Below are 21216 nucleotides of genomic sequence, written 5' to 3'. Positions count from 1 at the left end.
CCAGAGAGGTAAAGAAAAAAAAAAAAGGAAAGAGAACAAGGCCCATGTATCAGCTATTTTTGTTTTGCAAACTAGTCAAGACTTGCACTTTTTAATTTCACTTGATGATTGATAACCAATACACACAAACACACAGTGCAAGATTTTTCAGTACTGCAGACCTACGTAAAATAGCCTAAACACCAGATCACAGATGAAAATTAAGGAGCAAAAAGATGTAACGTTTACTCAATGCTCTGGTTTTCAACTTTTAGTGAGTTCCTAATTTATTAGTTATAACTTGTTTTTGTTGGAGAGGGTTCAGACAAGGCTGTGAGATTTTTCTAAGCGTCAGCTTAAAAATACTTACAACTATTTCTTAAATGCCAGCTTAAGAAACGTATAAATAAAATTCAACATTAAGACCTCTAAACTTGGAGAGACATGCTCAGAACAGGAAATGATAGTTTGTTAATAAAGAAAGGTAAATCATTCTCTAGGCTTCCGGTGGGAAACTTGGCAGCGAAAGGATTTTGACCTCAGTGGAAGGTAACTGCCACAAATGACAAATCAAGCAACTTTCTTCTTGCAAGTGAGGCAAATGTTTGACATAAGGCTGGACTGCATTCAGATCTATCATTCCCTGTGGCATATTCTTCTACTTTTAACAAATAATCCTGCAAACTTTTTGCACTGACCGTATTAATTTTTTTTCCTCTCCCTCCCTGTCTCTCTCTCTCCGAGTAAAGCCATGCAAGCCTAACATTTTTTGTGAATGATTACTTATTTCCTATTTGAAGCACAAAAGCTCATCACTTATAGAATAGGTCAAGCTTTCAGTGCCTATTAGTCCTAGTCTGGAATGAATTAATGCATTTTCCTATGTTCATTTTCCTTTTCTGTTGTAAAACAGAAGTCAGTATATGGGACATTTGTGCAAAGGAAGGAAGCAAAAATCCTGCATTATTTTCAGCTGAAGTAGTAAACAACAACAAAAAAATACACTTAAAAATTCTGTTTGTGTTTTCATATTAGACTCACTGTGACTGTATCACTGTGAAGTTTGCAATTAGAAGTACCAGTTTTCCCAACTCGGAACAATAAATGGGGGGAAAAAATGACAAGCAGCCCAGTTTAATTTCAAACGTTAATATATTTTCTATTTTATAGTGAACATATGCATCGTTCACCCCTTATTTGCAGCAACTATGACGTCCTCATAAAAAGGGGTGACATTTGTAAGATGCCTCTTAAAATAAATATTTCTTTTTATAAAATAATAAAACTTCAAATAAATATTCTTTACACTAAACAATATGTTGAAAAAATTAGAAAATAAAGGCTGAATTTTACTGTAACTGTACAATATACATGAAGTCCAAAGGGAAATCAGAGTCTTGTAATAGAAGGTTTCCGTAAGACAAAATACAATCTAAAAACATACTGATTGATTCACATTCTTCCGAATGTACAACATATTAGTATAATATTTTGTGACTGTGCCATGTCTTATGACACCACTTATTTTTCACAGTTGAAAATATTATTGTATATACAAAAATATAGCACATTATCTCTGGCAGAAAACAATGAAAAAAAGGAGTCGTTTGCTAATTTACAAATTTTGCAAGTACTATTCACAAACAATAGAGTTGCCTAGGAGTGTCTGTGTTGCTTTAGCTTATGCAATATGTGGGTCACAATGTACTGCATCCCATTTTTTTTCTTTTTTCTGTATGCCACTAGCTGGATTCTAACTAACGTATCAGTTAAGATGGCACACGCAGAGAAAAGCATTTCACTGCAAACAGCAAAGTATATCCCCAACCCTTCTAGTACAGTGCTGGGACCATAGCTGCTTAGTTGGTTGCATAAGTACGCTAAAATAAACCTTGTTACTTTAGTACTTCTGGCTAGCGATGCTATGTTGGCTTTTCAAAGTTCCTGGGGGGGACGCTGGGAACTTTGCAGCAAACGGTGTTGGATCGTTTACAGCGGCACCCGGGCCGATTCACCCGGTCGTAACAGCCCTGGCACAACTTAAGGCAACCCTTGGCTGGCAGGTAACACCACAAGCAAGGCAGAAAGAGGGACACCACACCCATGGCGGACCACCTCGTGCAGCAATGCGACTGACTGCAGGAGCAGGGGTTGTCAGCACAGTTGTCCTCGTCATCGTTAGAGCAGTGATAGAAGAGGCCCTTCACGCAGCAAACGCAAGTCCCGTAATCGACCACGTTCTGGGCCGAGCAAAGACACTGCTTGTCACAGATCCAACACGATGGGAGGGTCCTCGGATAAGTGCACTCCTTACACTTACACTTTCCACAGTCCTCACACCTGTAGCTGTGCGCTCCCAAGTCTTCTTTGCTCAGCGGCTTCAGCTCACTTGACTTGAGCTCAGACTTGGGCTGCATTCGGACTATCCCGTCGGCAACCGGCCCCGACGATGATCCTAGAAGTCTCTGCTCGGACGAATTACTGCTCGTACTTGTCCTTGTACTGCTCCGCGAACCTGTGCTGACCGTGCTGATGGATCGGGACAGAGGCGCCCGAGGAGAGGCGTGCGTTTGCGTGTGCTGAATCCGGCTGAAATGACGATGCTCGGGCAAGCCGTGGGGCCTTTCATTTTTGGGTTGGGTCGCTAGCCGAGGAGCCGACTTGACCCCCGGCCGCGGAGCCACCGTAGGTCCCTCCGTGTACTCATTCGTGTTTCGGATGGCTCTGATCTGGTCCAGCGACAAGACGTGAACCTGCTGCATCAGGACATCCCGCAGGTCGGGCTCCCCGTGCGGTCTCCCACTGTCACGCCGAGCCTGTAGCAAGGCCTGCGACCCGCTGCCGTGCTGAGCTCTCGTCTCCATCAGTGCCTGGAAGCGTGCTCACCCCGGCAGGCTTAGAACACATCTGAAATCCTGGAGCAACAAAGAGAGGATTCACTATTGCAACACATCTCATGCTCTCTCCGGCAGCCTGTCAAGCCTGCAGGATCCCACAGCACCGCACACAATCTAGTAATGCATCAGCCATTAAAAAAAGGAGGCACATCTGGGGCGGAGTGTGGGCGCCGGTCAGCTGAATGCACTTCCCTTGGCCTGTCCTGCCTACTCCTGTGGAGACCGTAAAGGGAGTCTGTTCTAGGTCCACACATCTTAACGTGCGGCTCTAGAAAGTCTAGGTATTGCGCCTGCTAACTAAGGCTTCCCAGGCCATCTTCTGGTTAGACCATGGCCTCTGAAGTCATTGCATTTCAGCCACTTGAAGTGACTCTTCTTTTCACATCAGGCTACTGAAAAACTTATACTAAAAAAGAAAGGGGAAAAAAAAAAAAAAAAAGCCTGCAAGTATTTAGCAAGTGTAACGTGACCTGCTGATGACAGACATATAATTCTCCAATTTTGTTTAAAACTGGATAATATTTTGGTAGGCTAGTCTCTTTACACATTAAACTTTACATGATGTAAATAGGAAATTTTAGTTTAATACCAATGGTCCCAAGAAAAACACTAAATAGCAATAAAATGTTTGAGGTTAGACATTAAATGAGTTAGTGCTACCAAAAACTTCAACAGCACAAGTAAAAATATCTCTCTCCAGTATTTTAGTGTGTGTCATACTTGTGTACACCACTGTGATTGTTATTTTAAGGCTCAATACTACAAAAGCAATGCTACCACAGTTTTATTTTTTTAAAACGTGTAAAAAATTCCATAGACTACATTTCAAATTGTAAATATTACCAAGAGTGGCTTGTGGGACAGAGGCATGCATAATATAACCAAACAATGCCAGCATCCAAATAGTCTACTTGATTGCAAATATTACTTTAAAGGATCATTAACTACAGAGTAGAAACACAGACTTAAGAATTTAAATGGAAACCCAGTAAAAGACCCAGAAGATGAGAACTTGTAAATAACTAACTTCCACACTCAGATATGCAAATGTTTCAAGTACTGCCCTCTAAATTAGTTACTATTTGTTTTGCCTTTATCATATCTTAGAGTCGTTCCAAAATCCAATTACCTATACAAAAATCCAGAACAATATTTTACAATTAAAACCCAAGCAGGAACCAAGCTTCTTACAAGGACCACACAATGTCTTCAATTATACCTAGAAAGAGCACCACAGTGTTACTCTGTACACATCAGTTACCAGCAATAATACTATACTTGCAGTATAATAAAATATAGCCAAACAGTTCAACAATGAATATCTCAAGACACTGTCTTTATTCTAACAGCAGTGGAAAACATTTAACCTTTTAACTCCTGCCTCCCCCCTCCCAAGTGCTTTTTCTTTAAAAAAAAAAAAAAGTAGCCACCTATTTAAAACATTGCCAAATCCTGGTTTTGGACACAGAGCGTATGTCATGCTGTCCCCCCCACCAAAAAAAAAAAAAAAAAAAAAAAAAGTCTTGCAAACTTATCTTGAAGCATTGCTTATGTTTTCTTCAAATTAAAGCCTTTGCCATATAAAAAGTTGCAACCACCAGCCTAAGTAGACATTTCCTCCTCTGAAGCTATCTGGCGATAAAGAGGAATAGAAAATAAAAAGCTTTCCCCATCCCTGAGAGGCACTAGCAGCCCTGTCTGCCCTCCAGGTCCAGATTTTAAGCAGACTCAGCCAGCCGAGAAGCTCCGCCGAATCCACCCCTGCCCCTCCAGGAATGACAACCCAGTGCAAAAGCAGAGCTGACCCCGACCTGCAGGCGCTTGAGACGACCCCGGTCCCGGTGGCGGAGCCCCCTCAGACGCCAAGGTGGGCGCCGGAGGAGCAGCCCCCGCGCTTCGCCCCCTTCCCCGTCAGAGGCTGCATCCCGGAGCGGGGCGGGGGGGACGGGACGGGACGCGGACGCGGTCGCGGACACGCGGCAGGTGGGAGGCGGCCGCCCCTCGCCCGCAGGAGCCGCCGGCAGCCCCGCAAGTGCAGACAACCTGGAGATAACCGGGAGACATCCTCTGGGCCGGGAGGTGGGAGGGGGCTGCTGCAGCCGCCTTATCAGGAAAGTCAAACCCATGTTTCCTTTTAACTCTTCCCCCCCGCCCTCCCCCGAGAGATGCTGGAGAAGCCGTCCCCTCCCGGGGACTGCAAGGCGCCCTGCAGACGGTTTGAGACGACACCTCCGGGACAGTCGGGCAAAAGGCAGATTACACCACCACCCGCCCCCCGCCTCGCCATAAGCACCCGCTCGGCTCCACAAAGCCAGCCGCTGGGAAAAGCTCCTCGCCTTTTACGCGTGTTCTGCGAACCGCCCGAACGCCAGCCCGCCCCCCGCCGCCCCAGCCCGGAGGGACCCCGGAGGCATTTTCAGCGGGACGCCGGTCCCCCGCCGGACCCGCTAACAGGACGAGCCGCACACCCCCGGCGCCTGTATTTGCAAACGTACGTTTGCCGGAGAATTCTGCCGGGAAAGCACGTCTCGCCCTCCTCTGGGCTAGCGCTTCTCCCCTTGCCGCGCACCGAGAGCGGAGAAGCAGCATTTGCCTTTTTGTGTGTCCGCGCGTGCGATAACGCGATTCCCCGCTTCCAAAAGCCAAAGTCCGCTCTCGCCGAGCTCAAGTGCCATGATCGCTAACTTCTCCTAGCTGGGATTGGCAAAAGGGCGAGCGAGGGGGCCGGGTTTCGCGTTCGGCACGTTTGGGGAAGTTTAAAACGCAAGGGGCTTCTCGCGTGCTGTGGAAAAACCCCGTGTCTCGCTGGCTGGGAGAAGGCGAGCCTGAGGGGGAGAAGTCCTCTGCCCGTGAATTTCTGTTTTGTGTCCGGAGCCTGTGCAAGGCACCCCCGCCCCCATCCCCACCGCACACACACCAACCACCTCCTCTGCTTTCAAAGTGCTTTGAAACCCCCATTAAGGGCCGAGTGTGTGATCAGACTATGGATTAGGGCAAAAGGGACTTTATCATCGGGGTGGGGCAAACTGACACACAAATAGCTTGCTGGAAACACCAGCAGCTTTTTTTTTTTGGGGGGGGGGGTGTTGCAAAGTAAACCCACCAAAGGAAGAAAAAAAAAGTAAAAGCAAAAATTAAGGCTCTCCTTCCCCTCCACACATGCCCTCTGCATAGAAGAACCCGGGGAAGGACTTTCCTCGTCTTAGGGTCCGAGTTAATTCCATCCCACGAGAAATATCTATGTGTGTACACACACACACCCGCACGCACGCACACACACATATCTGTACCAGACGTGCACTCACTTCCGAATCGCACGGCTCTCCCGACGCCACCACAGACGGGCGTAAATCACGCACTGGAAGGCGGGTTGCTCGCTCTCCCCCCCAGGCCGGGGGGCCAAACAGCCCCGGCGCTCGCCAGCCCCGCAGCGCCCTCCCCTCACCTCCCCCCGGGGCTTGTCGGAAACCCACGCGTGCCCGCCGAGGCAGGAGCGCGCAGGACCGCCCGTGCCCGGCTCCCCGCAGCAGGGAGAACACGCCGAAGTCGTGTGTGTCGTGGCGTGTGTGTGTGTGTGTGTCCCCCGCCCCGCTCGCAGCCCCCGCAGGCATGCCGGCGCCCCCGCGCAGCCCTCCGCCCCCCGCGCAGCCTTCCGCCCCCCGCGCCCCCGAGGCACCCCGGCGGGGCGCAAACGCGGCGCAGCCCGCAAACCCCAGCGGAGCTTCCCCCCCCCGGAGAGAAACCGCTCCGAAATCCCACCTCCGGCTCCTCTCTGGGAAAGGAAGGAGAGGGGAAGGGGGGAGAGGGAGAACCTGTACGAATGGAAAAGGGATCGGCCTCAAACATTTCCACGAGTTTTCTTGGAGCAAACGGGGGGGGGGGGGTACTGAAAAGCTTGTTTTGCAAAGAAGGAAAAGGCTCTCACCGTGATCGCGGCGCTGCACCAAACCCCTCTCTCTCTTGTATTTTCTTCTTCCTGCGGTTTGCAAATAAATCCAGCCCTAAAGCAAAAAAAAATTCTTTTCCAAACTCTGCTTTAGTCCAACTTGCAAATTAGAGTAAGAATGATCACCATGTAAAAAAGTCCAGAGCAAAGTTAGGTCCCTCTCCCCGGATCGATTATAAATACGTGTGTGCGCGTATACACTATAATAATAATAATAATGATAAAAACACCTCTCCGGTTCGGGGTGGGTTTTCTTTGCTCCTAAAAAGAAATCACCCAGTCTCTCTCTCTCACACACACACTTTCCTTTTTTTTTCCTCAATGAACAGGAGGCCGAATCGCCAATACCAAGTCACTTTTTTTGTTGCTGTTGCAAATGATCAAGAGGAAGGGGAAAGCCAAAGAAAACAAAATAAAGTGGATCTAAAATAAAATCCCAGAGCTTTCTTCCACTGAGCTCCTCCAAAAAAGCAGCTGTGCAATGTAGCCGTTCTGCTGAGAAGCTGCTGGCTGCAAGCTCCTCTCCCCTCTCTCCCTCTAGCTTTCTCGCTCCCTCTGCGAGCGTGTGTGTGTTGCAGGCAGCTCTGTGGTTTGCAATCGGGGGGGGGGTGTTTTGGGAGCGCAGCGGATTTGTGGTGGTGGTTGTTGTTGTGTGTTTGGAGGAGGTGGAGGAGGAGGAGGAAGATTTGAGATGTGAGCTGTAGGGGCTCGGCGTTTTTCTGCTCGCTCGCTCTCTCCCTCTCTCTCTTTTTCTTTCCGGAGGAGGTAGGGTGATCTCTCTGCAAAAGCAGCAGTAAATGGCGTCATGTGGATCTGAGGAGGAACAGAGCAGTTGTTGTCCCAGAGGATATATCGCATCCGGTCCCAGCTCATTGGCTCTGCGGGGCTACATTCACTGGCGCTCCCAGCGCCCTGCCAGCACTCCGAGCTGCGGGAGGCATTCAAAAGGGCAGCGCCGCCGGCCCCGGCCCCGGCCCCGGCCCCGGCCCCGGCCCCGGCCCCGGCCCCGGCCCCGGCCCCGGCCCCGGCCCCGGCCCCGGCGCTGCGCGGGGGCGGCGGGCAGCCCCGCTGCCGGGGCCTGGCCGCAGCCTCTTTCCACAGGAGGCTCCTCCGTGCGCGGTCACACGACGCTTGGGCTTGCTTTTGTGCTCGTGTATTTATTCAGAGGCAGGCACCGGTGCCTTTGCAGGGGAGCCGAGGGGAGCTCGCTTCTCCCGGGGGGGGGAGGCACGCTCTCCCCGCCGCGGCGGGCTTTCGGGAGAGCCCTTTCCAGGTGCTTCCCCCCCCCCGTGTTTTTTTTTAACTGAGTGGAATAAAAGTTTACACTTTGTGCCCCCCCCCCCCCGCCCTTTTCAGCAGTCGGTCCCCGGCCGCGCAGGAGAAGGAAGGGTGATCACTTGGGGCATTGTCCCGCGGATTAACGCGATTAGGCGGCGCGGGGGGGGGCGTCCCGGTGGCGGGGCCGGGAGCGCGGAGCGGGGCCCGCGGGGCGCGGAGCGGCGGGACGGGGGGAGCGGGCGCCGGACCGAGCCGGGCCGGGCCGAGCCGAGCCCAGCCGGGCCGGGCGGCTGACAGCGGCCGCGGTGCTCTCCGCGCCTCGGGCGGCTGCGGGGTTTGCGGCGGGACGGGCGGCCGCGGGGTCTCCTCGCCTGTGCGGAGGGGTGGGCGGCGTTAGGGAAAAAAAAAAAAAACCACCCAACACCCCCTCCCAACTTTGTTTTGATTAATTCCCATTCGTGTGGGGGACACGGTCTGCGAGCAGCTCGCAAACGTGACTGTTTGTCTTCTGGGCGTTTCCTGACACGGCCACAGCTCGGTGCCTTTTGTACGAGCTGAAGTCACCGGCGGGGCCACTGCCGCTGGGCCCGCGCATCTTGCGCCCTACGCGTACCCTGAAGCGCGCAGAGCGGCGTACCCCCGTAGGAGGCACCGAGCCCCGATATCCCCGCCCCACGTGCGGCACTGCTCAAAATCCCCACGGTGTGTGGGGCAGCGGTGCGCTGCCTTACTGACAGGAACGATCCTCGGCGCAAAAGCCCCCCCGGCCCTTTTCACTGCTTGAGGCGATTTTGCGGGCACTTCCTCTTCTACACCTGCTGGTCACCGCCTTCTGAGGGAGGTGGTCGTTCTCGGCAGAAGCCTGGAAATAAAAAGGGCAGTGCCTTACACGGACGGCCTTGTCCTATTTTTACATTCTTCCACAACAGGATGCTGAACCTGCAAATTATTTTCCACAGTTGCCCGACAGGAAGGTTAGCCTGAGTCGCAGGGCTCTAACTTCTCCTTTCCGTCCGCGGGGGCTTCACCGGCCCCTACCCCGCCCAAAACTGCTGCCGCCCCGGGGGGGACGGGGACGGGGACGGTGCCCGGGCCCCAGCGTCCGTCCCGCCGCCGCCCTCCCTGCCCGCCCCCCTCCAGCAGCCGCAGACGGAGCAAACTGCCCGCCGGGTGGACGGAGGCGGCGGGGGCAGCGCCGTTTGGGGGCAGAGGAAGGGCGGGAGGAAGCCCGGTGTCCCCGGGCTGCCCCCACGGGAGGGGACACCCGGCGGCGGGGCGGCGTGCTGAGGGGCGCGCCCGTGGATGCGCCGAGGACCGACCTGAGCATCCTCGGAGGTGTGTGCCCGGTGTGGGGCTGCGGAGGCTGTGCCGGCAGGGAAATCCGCGGGGTTCAGCTGTGGGGGACGAGCATAGGTTAGAAAACCTGCGAGAGGGAAGGCGCGATCTTAATTTCACTTCGCTGTGGAAAGAGAAGAATCTCTTCCTCCCACATAGCCGAGTCAAAAATAGGTGAAGAGCTATTCGTGCAAGCCTGTACGCACGGGAAAGGTCTGTTAGGCTGTTTATCGGTGTTTATGCTGAGTACATTAATAGTGTTTAAACTGGAAAGTTCATAATACCATTTTAAATCTCTCAGTCAGTAGTGCAATCAGCAATTTATATGCCGGTTGTCAAGTACAGGTGTATACCCTTAATATAGCCAGTAGTCCCAAAGAGAGATATGAAAACAGTGAAACTATTCTTATTCACAGAGCCAGTCATGTGTGCAAAATGGTGAAGTGTCAACGTCTTATAGCAAAAAAAACCCAACCAAACCAACAACCCCCAAGCATACGGTGTCCTACTACTGCTGGGTTTGAAAGAGAAGCGCTGAACCTGCAAACATTTGTGCACTATCTTAACTTGCACACAGGTAATCAGTAACTACTGCATAAACACGCAAAATTAAGTGCACTCTTGTTTGTTTGTTTGTTTTCGGGTTGGAACCTCAAAGCTGAATTCTCAGGCCTTTAATTTGGTGATACCTTGGAACAGGCTTTCACAGGATTACATAGATCACTCACATTTCACATTTCTTGTCGTGGGTAGTGGGTGGCTTAATGCATGTGACGATGTTTCCCCTAGTGGTTTGCTCTAACCACTGCAGGATTTTTTTGCTTTCAACCCAAGCAGACCTTGTTTTTGGAGATGAAGGGCTTTAGTTCATTCTCAGCAGAAGAATGTAGCTGTTGTATATGTATATGTGTGTACACATATACACATATATATATTTATATACATATAGATGCGTGTGTGTTCGTGATATATTAGAGTAGTAGCAATTCCAGTGACTTCGGGTGAAGAGTTGGGCAGAGTGAGGTCTGTAATATGAGAGACACCCGTCTGAAATAGTTGCAACTTTTCTGCATCATCCTGAAATTGCCCCACAAGATTTTACTTGATTTGATTTTCAGACCCAGGACCTGAAAACAAGTAGTGTTTCCCCCTTTTTGTAAAAGAAAAGGAAGTTCATTCCTAAGGAATTGCTTCTTGCAAGGGAATGAAAGAACAGTAAACTTGCTGACTTTCAGAACATTTTGTACATTATCTCATGAATTAATGCAGTGATATGAGGATATTGATTCTGCACATCCTGAAAGGTCTAAGTTGGCTGCACACTGCTTCTAATGCCCAGTACTTCCTTCGAAACTTAAACCTTTAATTGATTGTCTTTCATGTTTGTAACTCTGAAAAAGGTAATGTACATAAAAGAATTATAGGATTTTTTTTTAAAGTGATTAGCTGTAGAGCTTTTTGCCTAGTGATATTTCATTGAGATTCCCAGGGCAGACAAGGACGCTTAGGTATATCATAGAGAGAAACCGAGAAGTCAAGCTCACCGTACTGTAAACAGTTGGACATTTTTTATGAAGAAAATTAGGTCCCTGACTCAGTACTGTTAGTTTTGCTTTTGTAATTTTCATTGGAGGTTACCTGAAGGAAATCCCAGAATTCCTTAAGAGGGGAAAATGAGCAAAGGTGACTGGGAACCTGCTCTGGTGGGACAAGGAGCAGCACTGTTAAATGTGAAAAATAGAAAAAATACCTGCCACTCTGGCTGGGAATACACATGCTCTGCAGCTGCTGAGATTTGGTCTCCTGCTTTAAGAGATGCCCAGATCTTCTGGGATTAAACTACTGTTACTCAGATCTAGCTAATGATCACCACCTTCCTTAAAGGTGATATACGCCAGATCCCGTGTAACTTTATCCCATCTGATGATTGCCCCAGTATATAGAGGAATATTTTCTTGTCGAATACCAAATATACTTATGTAAACTTAAAAAATAAACAAATCCCTTTCCTGATCCTTCTGAAATTATACTGAAGAATACATACATTTAGTACGTATAATATAATGTGGAGCTTTTGCATATAAATTGTTCTAATAAAGCTAGTATGCTCTTTGATGTGCCATTCAATGTTATTTGGTTATATTTGTGTCCTTGATAAAATCAGCATTGGTTTTTTGGAATTCAACTTTATAAACCTTTCCAGTTTATACAATGCATTTTATAATTAGTTCTCTCTTCTCTAATACCTTGAGACCAAATGTTCAGAAGTGGGACAATTTGGCATGGAGAGGACTAAGTGCAGTTTATTTGCTAAACTGGTATTCTAGGAGGCTTTTTTCATGGTGTATTTGTTTGTCCCCGGATTTTCCTCCTAACATTTTTGGCTGCTTTGGTAGAAGCAATCGTGAGAATGACAGCACAGACAAGCCATGTCTGTCAGTGTTTGAAACAGTGCACTCTCTAGCCTCATTCAATTAGAGGCTAGATAACACTGGGCTTGACTATACTAGAATTTTATGCAAAATTAACTGGTTGCCTATTAAAATGTTAGTAAGTGCGTGCTAGTTTGGAAATTCCCAAAATATTTTGTAGCAGGATGCAGACATTTGTGTGTTGACCTGGGATTAAAGTGACTCAGAAGAAGTGGAAGAGGTCAACGTTAGCAGTTACGGGCAATTTGGGAATGAGAAGGTTTTATGAAGAGACTTATCACATCTGTACTGTGGTTTGCAGCAGTAGTTTTCAAACTTCTTCAGTCTGTAGACTTTTTCTATGCTTTAGAAGAGAAAACGAATCATAAGAGAAGTGCAGGCTTTTTTAGAAAATTATAAATTGTGAGACCTCCCATTTAGAAGTCGTCCATAGGAATCCACAGATCACGGTTTGAAAACCACTGATGTAGAGATACCCAAACTAGCTCTAAACTGCAATGTAGTGGAAAGGTAAATAAGTATCTTGGGTGCTGTGAGCAGTGTAGCTCGAAGAGCGCAGATGCCTGCTCTTCTCGGAAGTGTGAGGTAGCTTGCATGGGCCTCCATGCTGTGACGGCTACTCTGCTCCCAGAACGTAAGGCACCTTTCTTCACTGGAGGCTGGAGTTCAAACGAATACCTCTGAGAGATTAGCAATTGGTAGCGTATAGCTTGCAAGCCAGCCAAGGGATACGTACAAGTAAGACTTACAGATTTCGCTGCAAACCAAAGGGGGCGGATTGAGCAATTGTTAAAAATTGTATCATCTTTCTCCCATGTGCTGAGATTATTTTTATTTCCCCCAGTTGTGAAAGGCTTGTATTCATCTGAGTGGCACAAAAGCACATCCTGAAAGCAGAGGTGATGTGTGCAGAACAGAATCGTTTCCTAGAGATGAATGAATTTTGCACGAAAAGGAAAATAAAAACTGGTGTTGCCCCATCATTTGTCTGACAATCAGAACACAACAAAAAATACTGTTTGTGTGGTTGTGTCAATCAAAAAAAATTGTGAAAGACCCTGATCCTGCTGTCAGATCTGCACAGAGGTGTCTTCATTCTCCTGATTATAATGGCAATATCAACGACAGTAATCAAAACGCTGGATATTCTATCACAGTTTTCTCCATAGATCTCAAAACAGTTTTCAAGAGGTGTCGCTATGTCCATTTCATAGATGGGGAAACCCAGCGGTGAAAGCAAGAAGGAACTTATCTGAAAAGCAAGAACTAGGGTCTCAGGTCCCAGTCCAGTCTCTCCGCTGTGTACCTGCTGCTTCCCACGGAGACCCGTGGCATTGTATTTCCTTGTGGGCTCCAGAGTCTTTCTGCACAACTAAAATGTCAGGGTCTGTGTCTAATCGAATCGGAACACCTTAAAAGAGAGCAGGAACTGTTAGACAATTATACTTATCTTACTTAGAGAGGGAAGAGGACAAAATGTTTGATTATCTAAACAAGGTTATCTCTGCAGGAGCATCCACTCCCACCACTTGATTAAAGAGTTCCTCTAAACTTCCGTCTCTGCATCTGGTGTACTTACTCCTATCTTATTTGTGGTTTTGTAATCATCTTTTCCTGTATTTTAAGCAGGCCTATTACTTTCAAAAGCCCTGCAGAGGCAAAGGCAGAAATTAACCAAGAAGCCGAGTCTCTGAGCTGTTCCTCCTAAGCAGGCCCCTGACGCCTTCTGGAGCCCAAGTGAAAGTCTGCGGTGCTCCAGGTCTCGGAGGGAATCCAGCTGCCCAGAGCGGCTCCCGGGACAGCGTCCTAATTAACAAAAGCTAAAGGAAGCGCTGGAAATGGCATTACAAACGTACGCAATAAATCCACCGCATCTGACAGAACGAGCTTGCAAAATAAGCCCACTGAAAAACTTCCTTCATTCTTGAGGTTAAATGTTTAAGCCGTTTAGCATATTTCAAGTTTTCTTATTGTTGCCTTCTTGCAACGCAGTTCGGATTGACATAAATTATATCAGCTTCTGGTGGTTTACATCGTGTCAAAGCAATTACGTTTTCCAAACTACATGCCGTTCAATTTTTGTTTTCTTTCTTAGCTCTGTAGGATTGTTTTCTCCACAGGGACACAAATTACGGTTCTATAAAATCCGTCGCAGCTAAGGAAATTTCTGTCAATGCCCCCTTATTCAAAATCCCACTGCGGACAATAGAAATAAAGGTAACAGCCTCGATTTAGCTGAATAGATTCTGCATCGGGTAAAGTGTGACTTTTGGGAAGACACGGTCCGTTGCGGAGGTAGAGACTACATGTGTTTAGACAGTCAATGTGTACAACTATACGTACGGATGGTACGCGCTGGGCCGCAGCCCTGGCTAGCGTTAGTGCTTTCGTGTTTCGTCAAAGCTAGAGCTTAAGCGGCCAAGGCAGAATCTTCATTCAGGCCGACTTCAGACCCAGGTTTTTTTCTGTAGTGAAGAGGAATAGGAGAGCTAAGGCGTTTTCTGTGCGGCGAGGGGGCGGCAGGAGGGAAGCGAGCTGCCTGTGGCAGAGACCTCCTGGGTTTTAGCGTTGCAGCAGCCCATCCTGAAGGCACGTTAACGAAATACAAACGGCTCGCCTTCCTGCTTCTGTCTTTGCCTGTCTCACCTTCTGAGAACCTGATTTGTATTTGTATACATGTGTGTGATCCCGATTTCATTGTTTGCCTTTTCACACAGGCACTTTCACCTACATCCCCCCCCCTTCCCTCCCTTCCTCTCATTTGGCAGCCAGTTGGGCTTCTTCCTGCCTTGAATACCACATTCCCTGGTTATTCAAGCTCAGTCATTAGCACCCTGTCCCCCTACTGAAATTATGAATGAAAAGCCTTGTTGTTCTTTACAAATAACTCGGGCTTCCTCAGTCAGTCAAATTCAAATGGAAGTGACTGCCAGACAAAGCGCCTGTATGATGGACAGTCCTCCCAGCAAGTGATCGAGGCGCACAGGAAGTTTTTAAAGGCACAATATAGGTAGCGCAGCCTGGGCCTTCCCCCCGCCTGCGGCCCGGGGAGCGGGGCCGGGGGACCGGGGGGGGGCGGCCTGGCCCGGCCGGGCCCGGCCCGGCCCCCCCGGAGCGCCGAGGAGGGCGGCGGGGCTCCCGCGGGGCTTCCCCCGGCCCGCGGGGGCTCTCCGCCGCGGCGGCACCTACACCTTCGCCCGGCGGAGACGGCGACGAGGCCGCGGCCGCGGCCGGGGCCGGGGCCGGGGCCGGGGCCGGGGCCGGCACCGGCGCGTCCCGGCGCTGAATGCCGCGGGGGTCGCGGGCCCCGAGCGGCACAACCCCCCGCCGCCGGGGCGCATTGTCCGCGGCCCCCTTTTCACAACGGGGGAAAAGGTAATTGACAGCCCCATTGTCCGCCCCGGCCCCCCGCGGCTTTAAAACACTCCGGGGCCCCAGTCACACGTTGTCAATGAGAGCTGTCGGAGGTGACGAGTGAAGAAGGGCCGCTCAGGAAACAGGCTGAGCCCTTCAAGTGGACAGGCCTCAGTGACTTCTCCGGCACTCTGCCTGCCACAGCCAGCCCCTTCAAAAATAACCTTAAGGCAATAAATCAAACATGTTTCCTGCACTATACAAGGAACAGCTGGTTATTTTTCCTCACTTCCCCCCCCCCTTCCTCCCCCATCCCCTTTTTTTAAGCCTAAAAATTATTTAAGCACAGGAAATCAAGCATGTCAAAGTTTGGCAAAGCAGTTTGGGTGATTTAGCGATTACAACACTCCTTTCTCTATTAGCCAATCTTTGGGCTTTGACTTTTTATCTCCTCATTTCCACCGGTTTCTGCATCTGCTCTGAAGGCCAGGATAACTCGTCCCTTGTCTTCCAGGCGGCAAGGGGAGCGATCGGCGTGGTTTGCGAGGAGAAGCCGTTCGCCCCGATTCTCCTCTCTCACAGGAGCTCCGCATCCCGGAGCTCAGAAAGATGTCTTGGGCTTAGTCGATCTGTTTACTTAGGAACAAAACCCCTGCACCTGAGAATTACTGAAATGTCTTGCCACAGGCAAGTCTGGACGCCTATGCCATACTTCGTGTTTTACGTACGCAGGCTCGTTGCCCTTACCTATCTGATGCAGGCAGTGTTGATGTATCATCACACATGACACAACATATGTGATGTGCGTGCATAATGGTATGTAGGATGCATTCAATTTTAAATACGGTTACAGGTTTTTCTCCAAAGGCCTCTGCAACCTCAGGCTCTGTTGCTGCAGCTGGATCCACACCGGCCAACATTTGTGTTTGCACCGAGCCCCTTTAGGAGCCCACCTGCCTGGATCTGATTTCAGCCTTGGAGCTGTCATTTCCTGCCATCACATGAGGTAGGTAGTGTATGCTAACGAACTAAAATCCAGATCTGCTAGACTTAGCGTTGTCATTTAGCAATGCCCAATTCTGCTAATATATTCAGCGCTTGGCTCTCATGATACACTTAGGAAATAAAAGGCAGGGGTCAAATATTCTTCGCAGTATTCTGCAATGTCTGTGCGCTGTGACCGAAACATTGTATTCCAGCCAGAAATGTAACTCTTCAAAAAACTGACAGTAAAACCAGAGACTGAATTAAGGAGAAAAACAACTTTCCTGGAGGCTTGGGCTCTGTGAAAATCGAGTTTAAAAAGAAAGAGCTAGCTAATCTCCAGCAGCGTTAAATTCTCCTTACTCACGTAACACAGGGTATGTGTTCTTACTCCTTTATCATGCCACCTATTAATAAGATATAAAGAAGATCACTGTTTGCTTTAGGGTGGCTGGGGGGTCTTTAAGAGAAATAAATTGTCATGAGAAAGGAGGTGTGTGGCAGCAGGTTGAAGTCGGTGATCTATAGATGCAGCACAGTTTACTCCGTTGCACTAATTCTGGCAGCTCTGCACTCATGGGTCAGGCCATGGGAAAGAAGATTTGCATTTTTTTATTATTTTTATTTTTGGAGTATTGTTATTGTCCATCTTTCATTTGCAATATGATACGTTCATATGTCCATTAATGTAATTTCATCTCCTTGTGCGTCTAGTTCCAGTTCACCTATCCGCAGCACATTTCTGCCATATTTTAAAGACCAAGGTAACACAGACTTGCTAAGTGCCTGAGACTAGTTTACAGGCAATTTTAGCCAAACCTTACAGCATGCTGTAAGACATGTAAGCCTGAGTACCTTTTGAAATCTTATGGGAGTAAAAGCCGTTCAAAACCTCAGACCAGATGCTTTGGTAGGATCCAGTCTTTAGATTGCAAATTACTTCACGTAAGGATCTCCTTCCTGTTTGGCAACTTCCTAGAACACTTTTGCAGCAGGATAAATAAACAGCTTATTATATGGAGGACGAGATACTCAGCTGGGGTGATTTACCATTGCTAAATTCCATCCTCTGAGAATCCAGCTCCACATGGAAGTCAGGGGTTATCCATACCTTGCAAAGGTTTCACATGCTGGGAACCCATGATGGCAAGAATTGGCTGTATGGACCTGTTTCACTTACTCTTCTTTGCTGTGATCAAGAATTACACATTCTCGCTTGGCATGTTATACCAACTAATGCTAATCTACGGTCTGCTCACACACTGGGTATGGCAATATTTTGCTGTTAAATTGAGTAGCATTTTAGAACCTGCCAAATTGGGTGCTTTGGGGTGTGTCTTTTGTGCTGGGGAGCGGTATAAAAATGCACAGTTGGCAAGTTTGCTATTGCCTTTGCCCAGCGGTGCAAAATGACTGCTTAGACACCATTAGATCACTGGGAAAAAAAACCCAAAACCCCACAGCAAAACAATAATAATGACAAAAAATTCTGCTGTTCACTGACCTACATGTAGGAAAGCACTTGAAAAGCCATTACAGAATATGTATGCTTATGCCCCAGCAGAGCTGAATCCTTCACTTCTCAATTCTTCTCAGCTTTTTGGAGAGGCAGAAGAAAAAGCCGCTCTTTTGGAACACCACTGGCAGAGAAAGCCAGTGCCAGTACTTTCCTGACAGGCTTTTCCTTCTTAGCCAAGCTCATTTTTAATGGCGTACGAGAAGCAAGTACGACAAATATTTGTCTTCCGATGTAGAAACAGGTCTGTGAGCTGAGGCTGTGAATCCAGCTGTCTGAAAAGAGTGACAGCAAGATGGCAGGAGGGCTGACATCATGTGCTGAAAGAGGAGTGACAGCAAGGCTGACAGAGAAGCTTAACTAGACAGTCAAGTGTGAAGAAAGGGCAGCTGGACGGGTGTCTGTAGAGGAGAAGATGGCGGAGAAAAAAGGGCCAAGAACTAGTAACTGTCTGAACAGGAGGATCCATTTCATTTCACTTATTTATTTATTTATTTATACTTTTATTTCTTGCCTTAAAGCCCTGGAGAACCATGCCCTGTCCCTGGATTGCAGTGAGGAAAGCGTTCTTGCTTTTACTTTGCCTTTGCCTCAGTCTTGCAGTCATACTCCCTTAACATTTGTTGTGAAATCTAGACTCTACTAAAGTCAACAGGAATTTTGCCATCAAGTTTAGTGTGGCCAGGATTTTATTCAATACATAACTCCAGCAGCGTCAGCAATGTTGTACTTGCATAGACCAAGGCTAGATTTGCCCACAGGAAGGGAACATTTCCCACTTTTCCCCCCACCCCTTCTTCCCAAAAGAAAGATGTAAGAGACTGTTGAAGGACAGTTAATGGCCATTAGTCAGAGCTGTGTAAGCAGTGAGAACTTGGAGGAAAAATACCCATTCTGCAAGGTATAGGCCAAACACAGTCTGCAAACTCAATTTATTCAGCCTATAGCCTACTCTCAGGAGTCCTTTTCTGCAGGGGCAGCTTGGGAACGAACTGCAAAACACATTCATGGTTTCTGGGAAACATTGTGCTACTTTGCATGCCAGCCCAATGGACCTCCATGTGCACTCTACCTCAGGCTATGTGAGTCGTAAGGGCTGGGATATAAAGCTCTCACTGGCTCTTAGGAGGAGCTGTGTTGCCCAGACAGCCGGAAAAAATTGGGGACTACTGATTTAGATCATGGTAGAATTTTCTTTAGAGATTCTTGTCAGTTCTTCCACCATTCAACCAGGAAGAAGCTGGGCTGCCAAATGAATTGAGGGTGAAACCTGTTTCTGAACATATCTCCGGGTTCAGTAGCACATAAATGTAACAGATGAAGTTCTGAATCTTTTGAAGTCTATAGGAAAAGTACCCCTGACTTTGATGAGGTCTGAATTTCATCTCTTTCCCATCGCCTCCTTCTTCCCCCTTCACTTTATTCACATCATAAAATAAAAACCGAGGCCCATGTGTATTTTTGTGTAGCTGTTTAGATTCCTTTGAGCTGTACACTAGCGCACAGGCTCCATTTGTATGTACAAAAGCCAGCTATACATATGCAATTGCCGTAACTGTGCATGAGAAGATCCTCTACAACCTTAGGCCTCAGCTTATGAAAATCTCATCCCGGAAGCTTTATGGTTCCAGACTCTTTTAGGGAGAGTCAGGGAGCCAAGGGATGCAGCTGTCTGCTAGATTTTGCGATGAGCTTTTTACTTGGGAATAAAACCTGTAAGATGCTGAGTGCTGCTGTTCCCTTTAACAAGAGTCCCTTTGAAGGCATGGTAAAGTAGGACCCAATTCTGTGAGAATCCGATCATGAGAATCATGAGGAAAAGAAAAGGCCTTAATTGACTCTGTCTTTAAGTTTTCTGGAGTCCTTTGTTGGGATTTTCTAGTGCGTGGAAGAGCTTGACACACATTTTTCCTCTGGCTGGAGTCTGGGGCCAAACCGTCCCTGCTGTTGTCAGCTGTGCAAGCTGCACAAATATCATACGTTTCGCCCTCAAAAGTTTTGCAGTTATTGGGCTTCAGACGCATGGACGTTTTACCTGAGTAATGACAGGAACATAAGGCTCATTAGCTAATTAATTCTCGCAACACCCGGGTCACACCCCTTTCGTAGTCCGTTGGGCACAGGTGTGTTGGATTCGCGTCTGTGTACAAACATGCCCTTTGAAAAGAGCGTCTCCCTTCTGTGCAGCGGCCGCCGTGCGCGAGCACATGTGCCACTAACTGAGGATGGTCTGAAGGTGCTTTTTTGGGACACCATCTAGCCGCTACGCCCTGGGATACCTTAGGTCTCATCGCGGTGAAATTCCCTACCTGCGCCTGCCTTGGCGTCCCGGGTGCTAAAAGTTATTTACAGAACAGCAGTCTGACACCTGCGGTATCTGAGGGCTGTATTCACGACGCGTGGAAAGGTGCTTTTAGCACCGGAGGTGGTTTAAAAACCCCTTTACTGGGGGCAGAACTGGGGCAGAGGAGGGGACCCCTCCCCTTCGCCGGCCGGCAGCCCCCGAACCCAAAGCTCTGCGCTCCCCCTGCTGGCCCCGGGCAGCAGCTCGCCCGGCCTCCGGGGGGCTGGCACACAGCGCGGGCGTGAAAAACTCCCGCGGGGACGGGCGCTGCTTTTCTTAGGTGGAGTAACAGCCAAATAATAAGCCACTTGAGGGTTTGGGTTTTGTTTTTTTTTTTTTCTTCGTTCTGTTTTTCAGAAACAAGGGGCTGAGGAAGAAACAGAAAGCGTAGCTCGGCTGCGTGATTCTGCATTCTAGCCTGAATGCACTGCTTCTCACACAATCTACGCCCAAAAGGGGAAAAGACATATTTAGGGTGTCATTCATAGCGAACAGGACAGTAGCATGTTATTATTCTTATTTCCTTTTTTTTTTTTTTTTCCTCATGAGAACAGCATCTAGGCTGAGTGCTGCTATTCTCTGACTTCTGCTCTTCATTCTAGCTGTTTTGGAGGCTCTTAGGTTATTAATATAGCTAATGTATTTATTTATATGATTGAATGAGTATTAAGTAAGGCCTTTTTCTTTGCTTCTCCTTTAGCAAATGGTAATACGTGGTAATGTTACCCTTTAGTAAATGGCCATTTGCACTGGTTTAATGGGCTGCAATTCATCCCATGTAATTTATTTCTTTTAACTATCCTGACTCTTAAAGTGTCTCATTTCTGAAACTATATTTATCTACTTTTAACTGTCAAACAGAAGAGAGAATTATCTTCCAATTAATTTTGTTGTGCAATAGTTTTTGATGATGCTGAAGGAAAAATAGTGGCAACATGCTATTATTTTATTTAGTACTTCTCTTATCTGGGTATGCTTTTGTTTGCAATGGAAGAGTTGGTGAAAGTGAACAAGAAAGTCTTGTAGAGTGAGGTTTTTGCTTCCTCCCACTATGGGTTTTCTGGCTTTGCTGAGAAACAGTGCAAACCCTTTGGTTGAATGACTGAACCGTCACTGATCAGGTACTTCTTGAGGAAGAAGTGCAAAGCTCC

The 21216-nt window shown here is 48.1% G+C and overlaps 1 protein-coding gene across 1 annotated transcript; it reads right to left on the bottom strand.

Moving 5' to 3' along the window:
• Positions 1–1112: 1112 nt before the first annotated feature.
• SPRY2 (sprouty RTK signaling antagonist 2) lies at positions 1113–7721 on the bottom strand. Its single transcript, XM_069802474.1, has 2 exons — positions 6802–7721; positions 1113–2894 (listed from the first exon to the last, which is right to left on the bottom strand). The coding sequence occupies exon 2, from the start codon at positions 2841–2843 to the stop codon at positions 1902–1904; it is 942 nt and encodes a 313-aa protein (XP_069658575.1). The 5' UTR covers positions 2844–2894; positions 6802–7721; the 3' UTR covers positions 1113–1901.
• Positions 7722–21216: the final 13495 nt, after the last annotated feature.

The sequence above is a fragment of the Haliaeetus albicilla genome, chromosome 15, assembly GCF_947461875.1.
Source record: "Haliaeetus albicilla chromosome 15, bHalAlb1.1, whole genome shotgun sequence".
Classification (NCBI taxonomy): domain Eukaryota; kingdom Metazoa; phylum Chordata; class Aves; order Accipitriformes; family Accipitridae; genus Haliaeetus; species Haliaeetus albicilla.
Note: the sequence above shows the minus strand (reverse complement) of the source record. Positions and strands in the feature narration are given on the sequence as shown.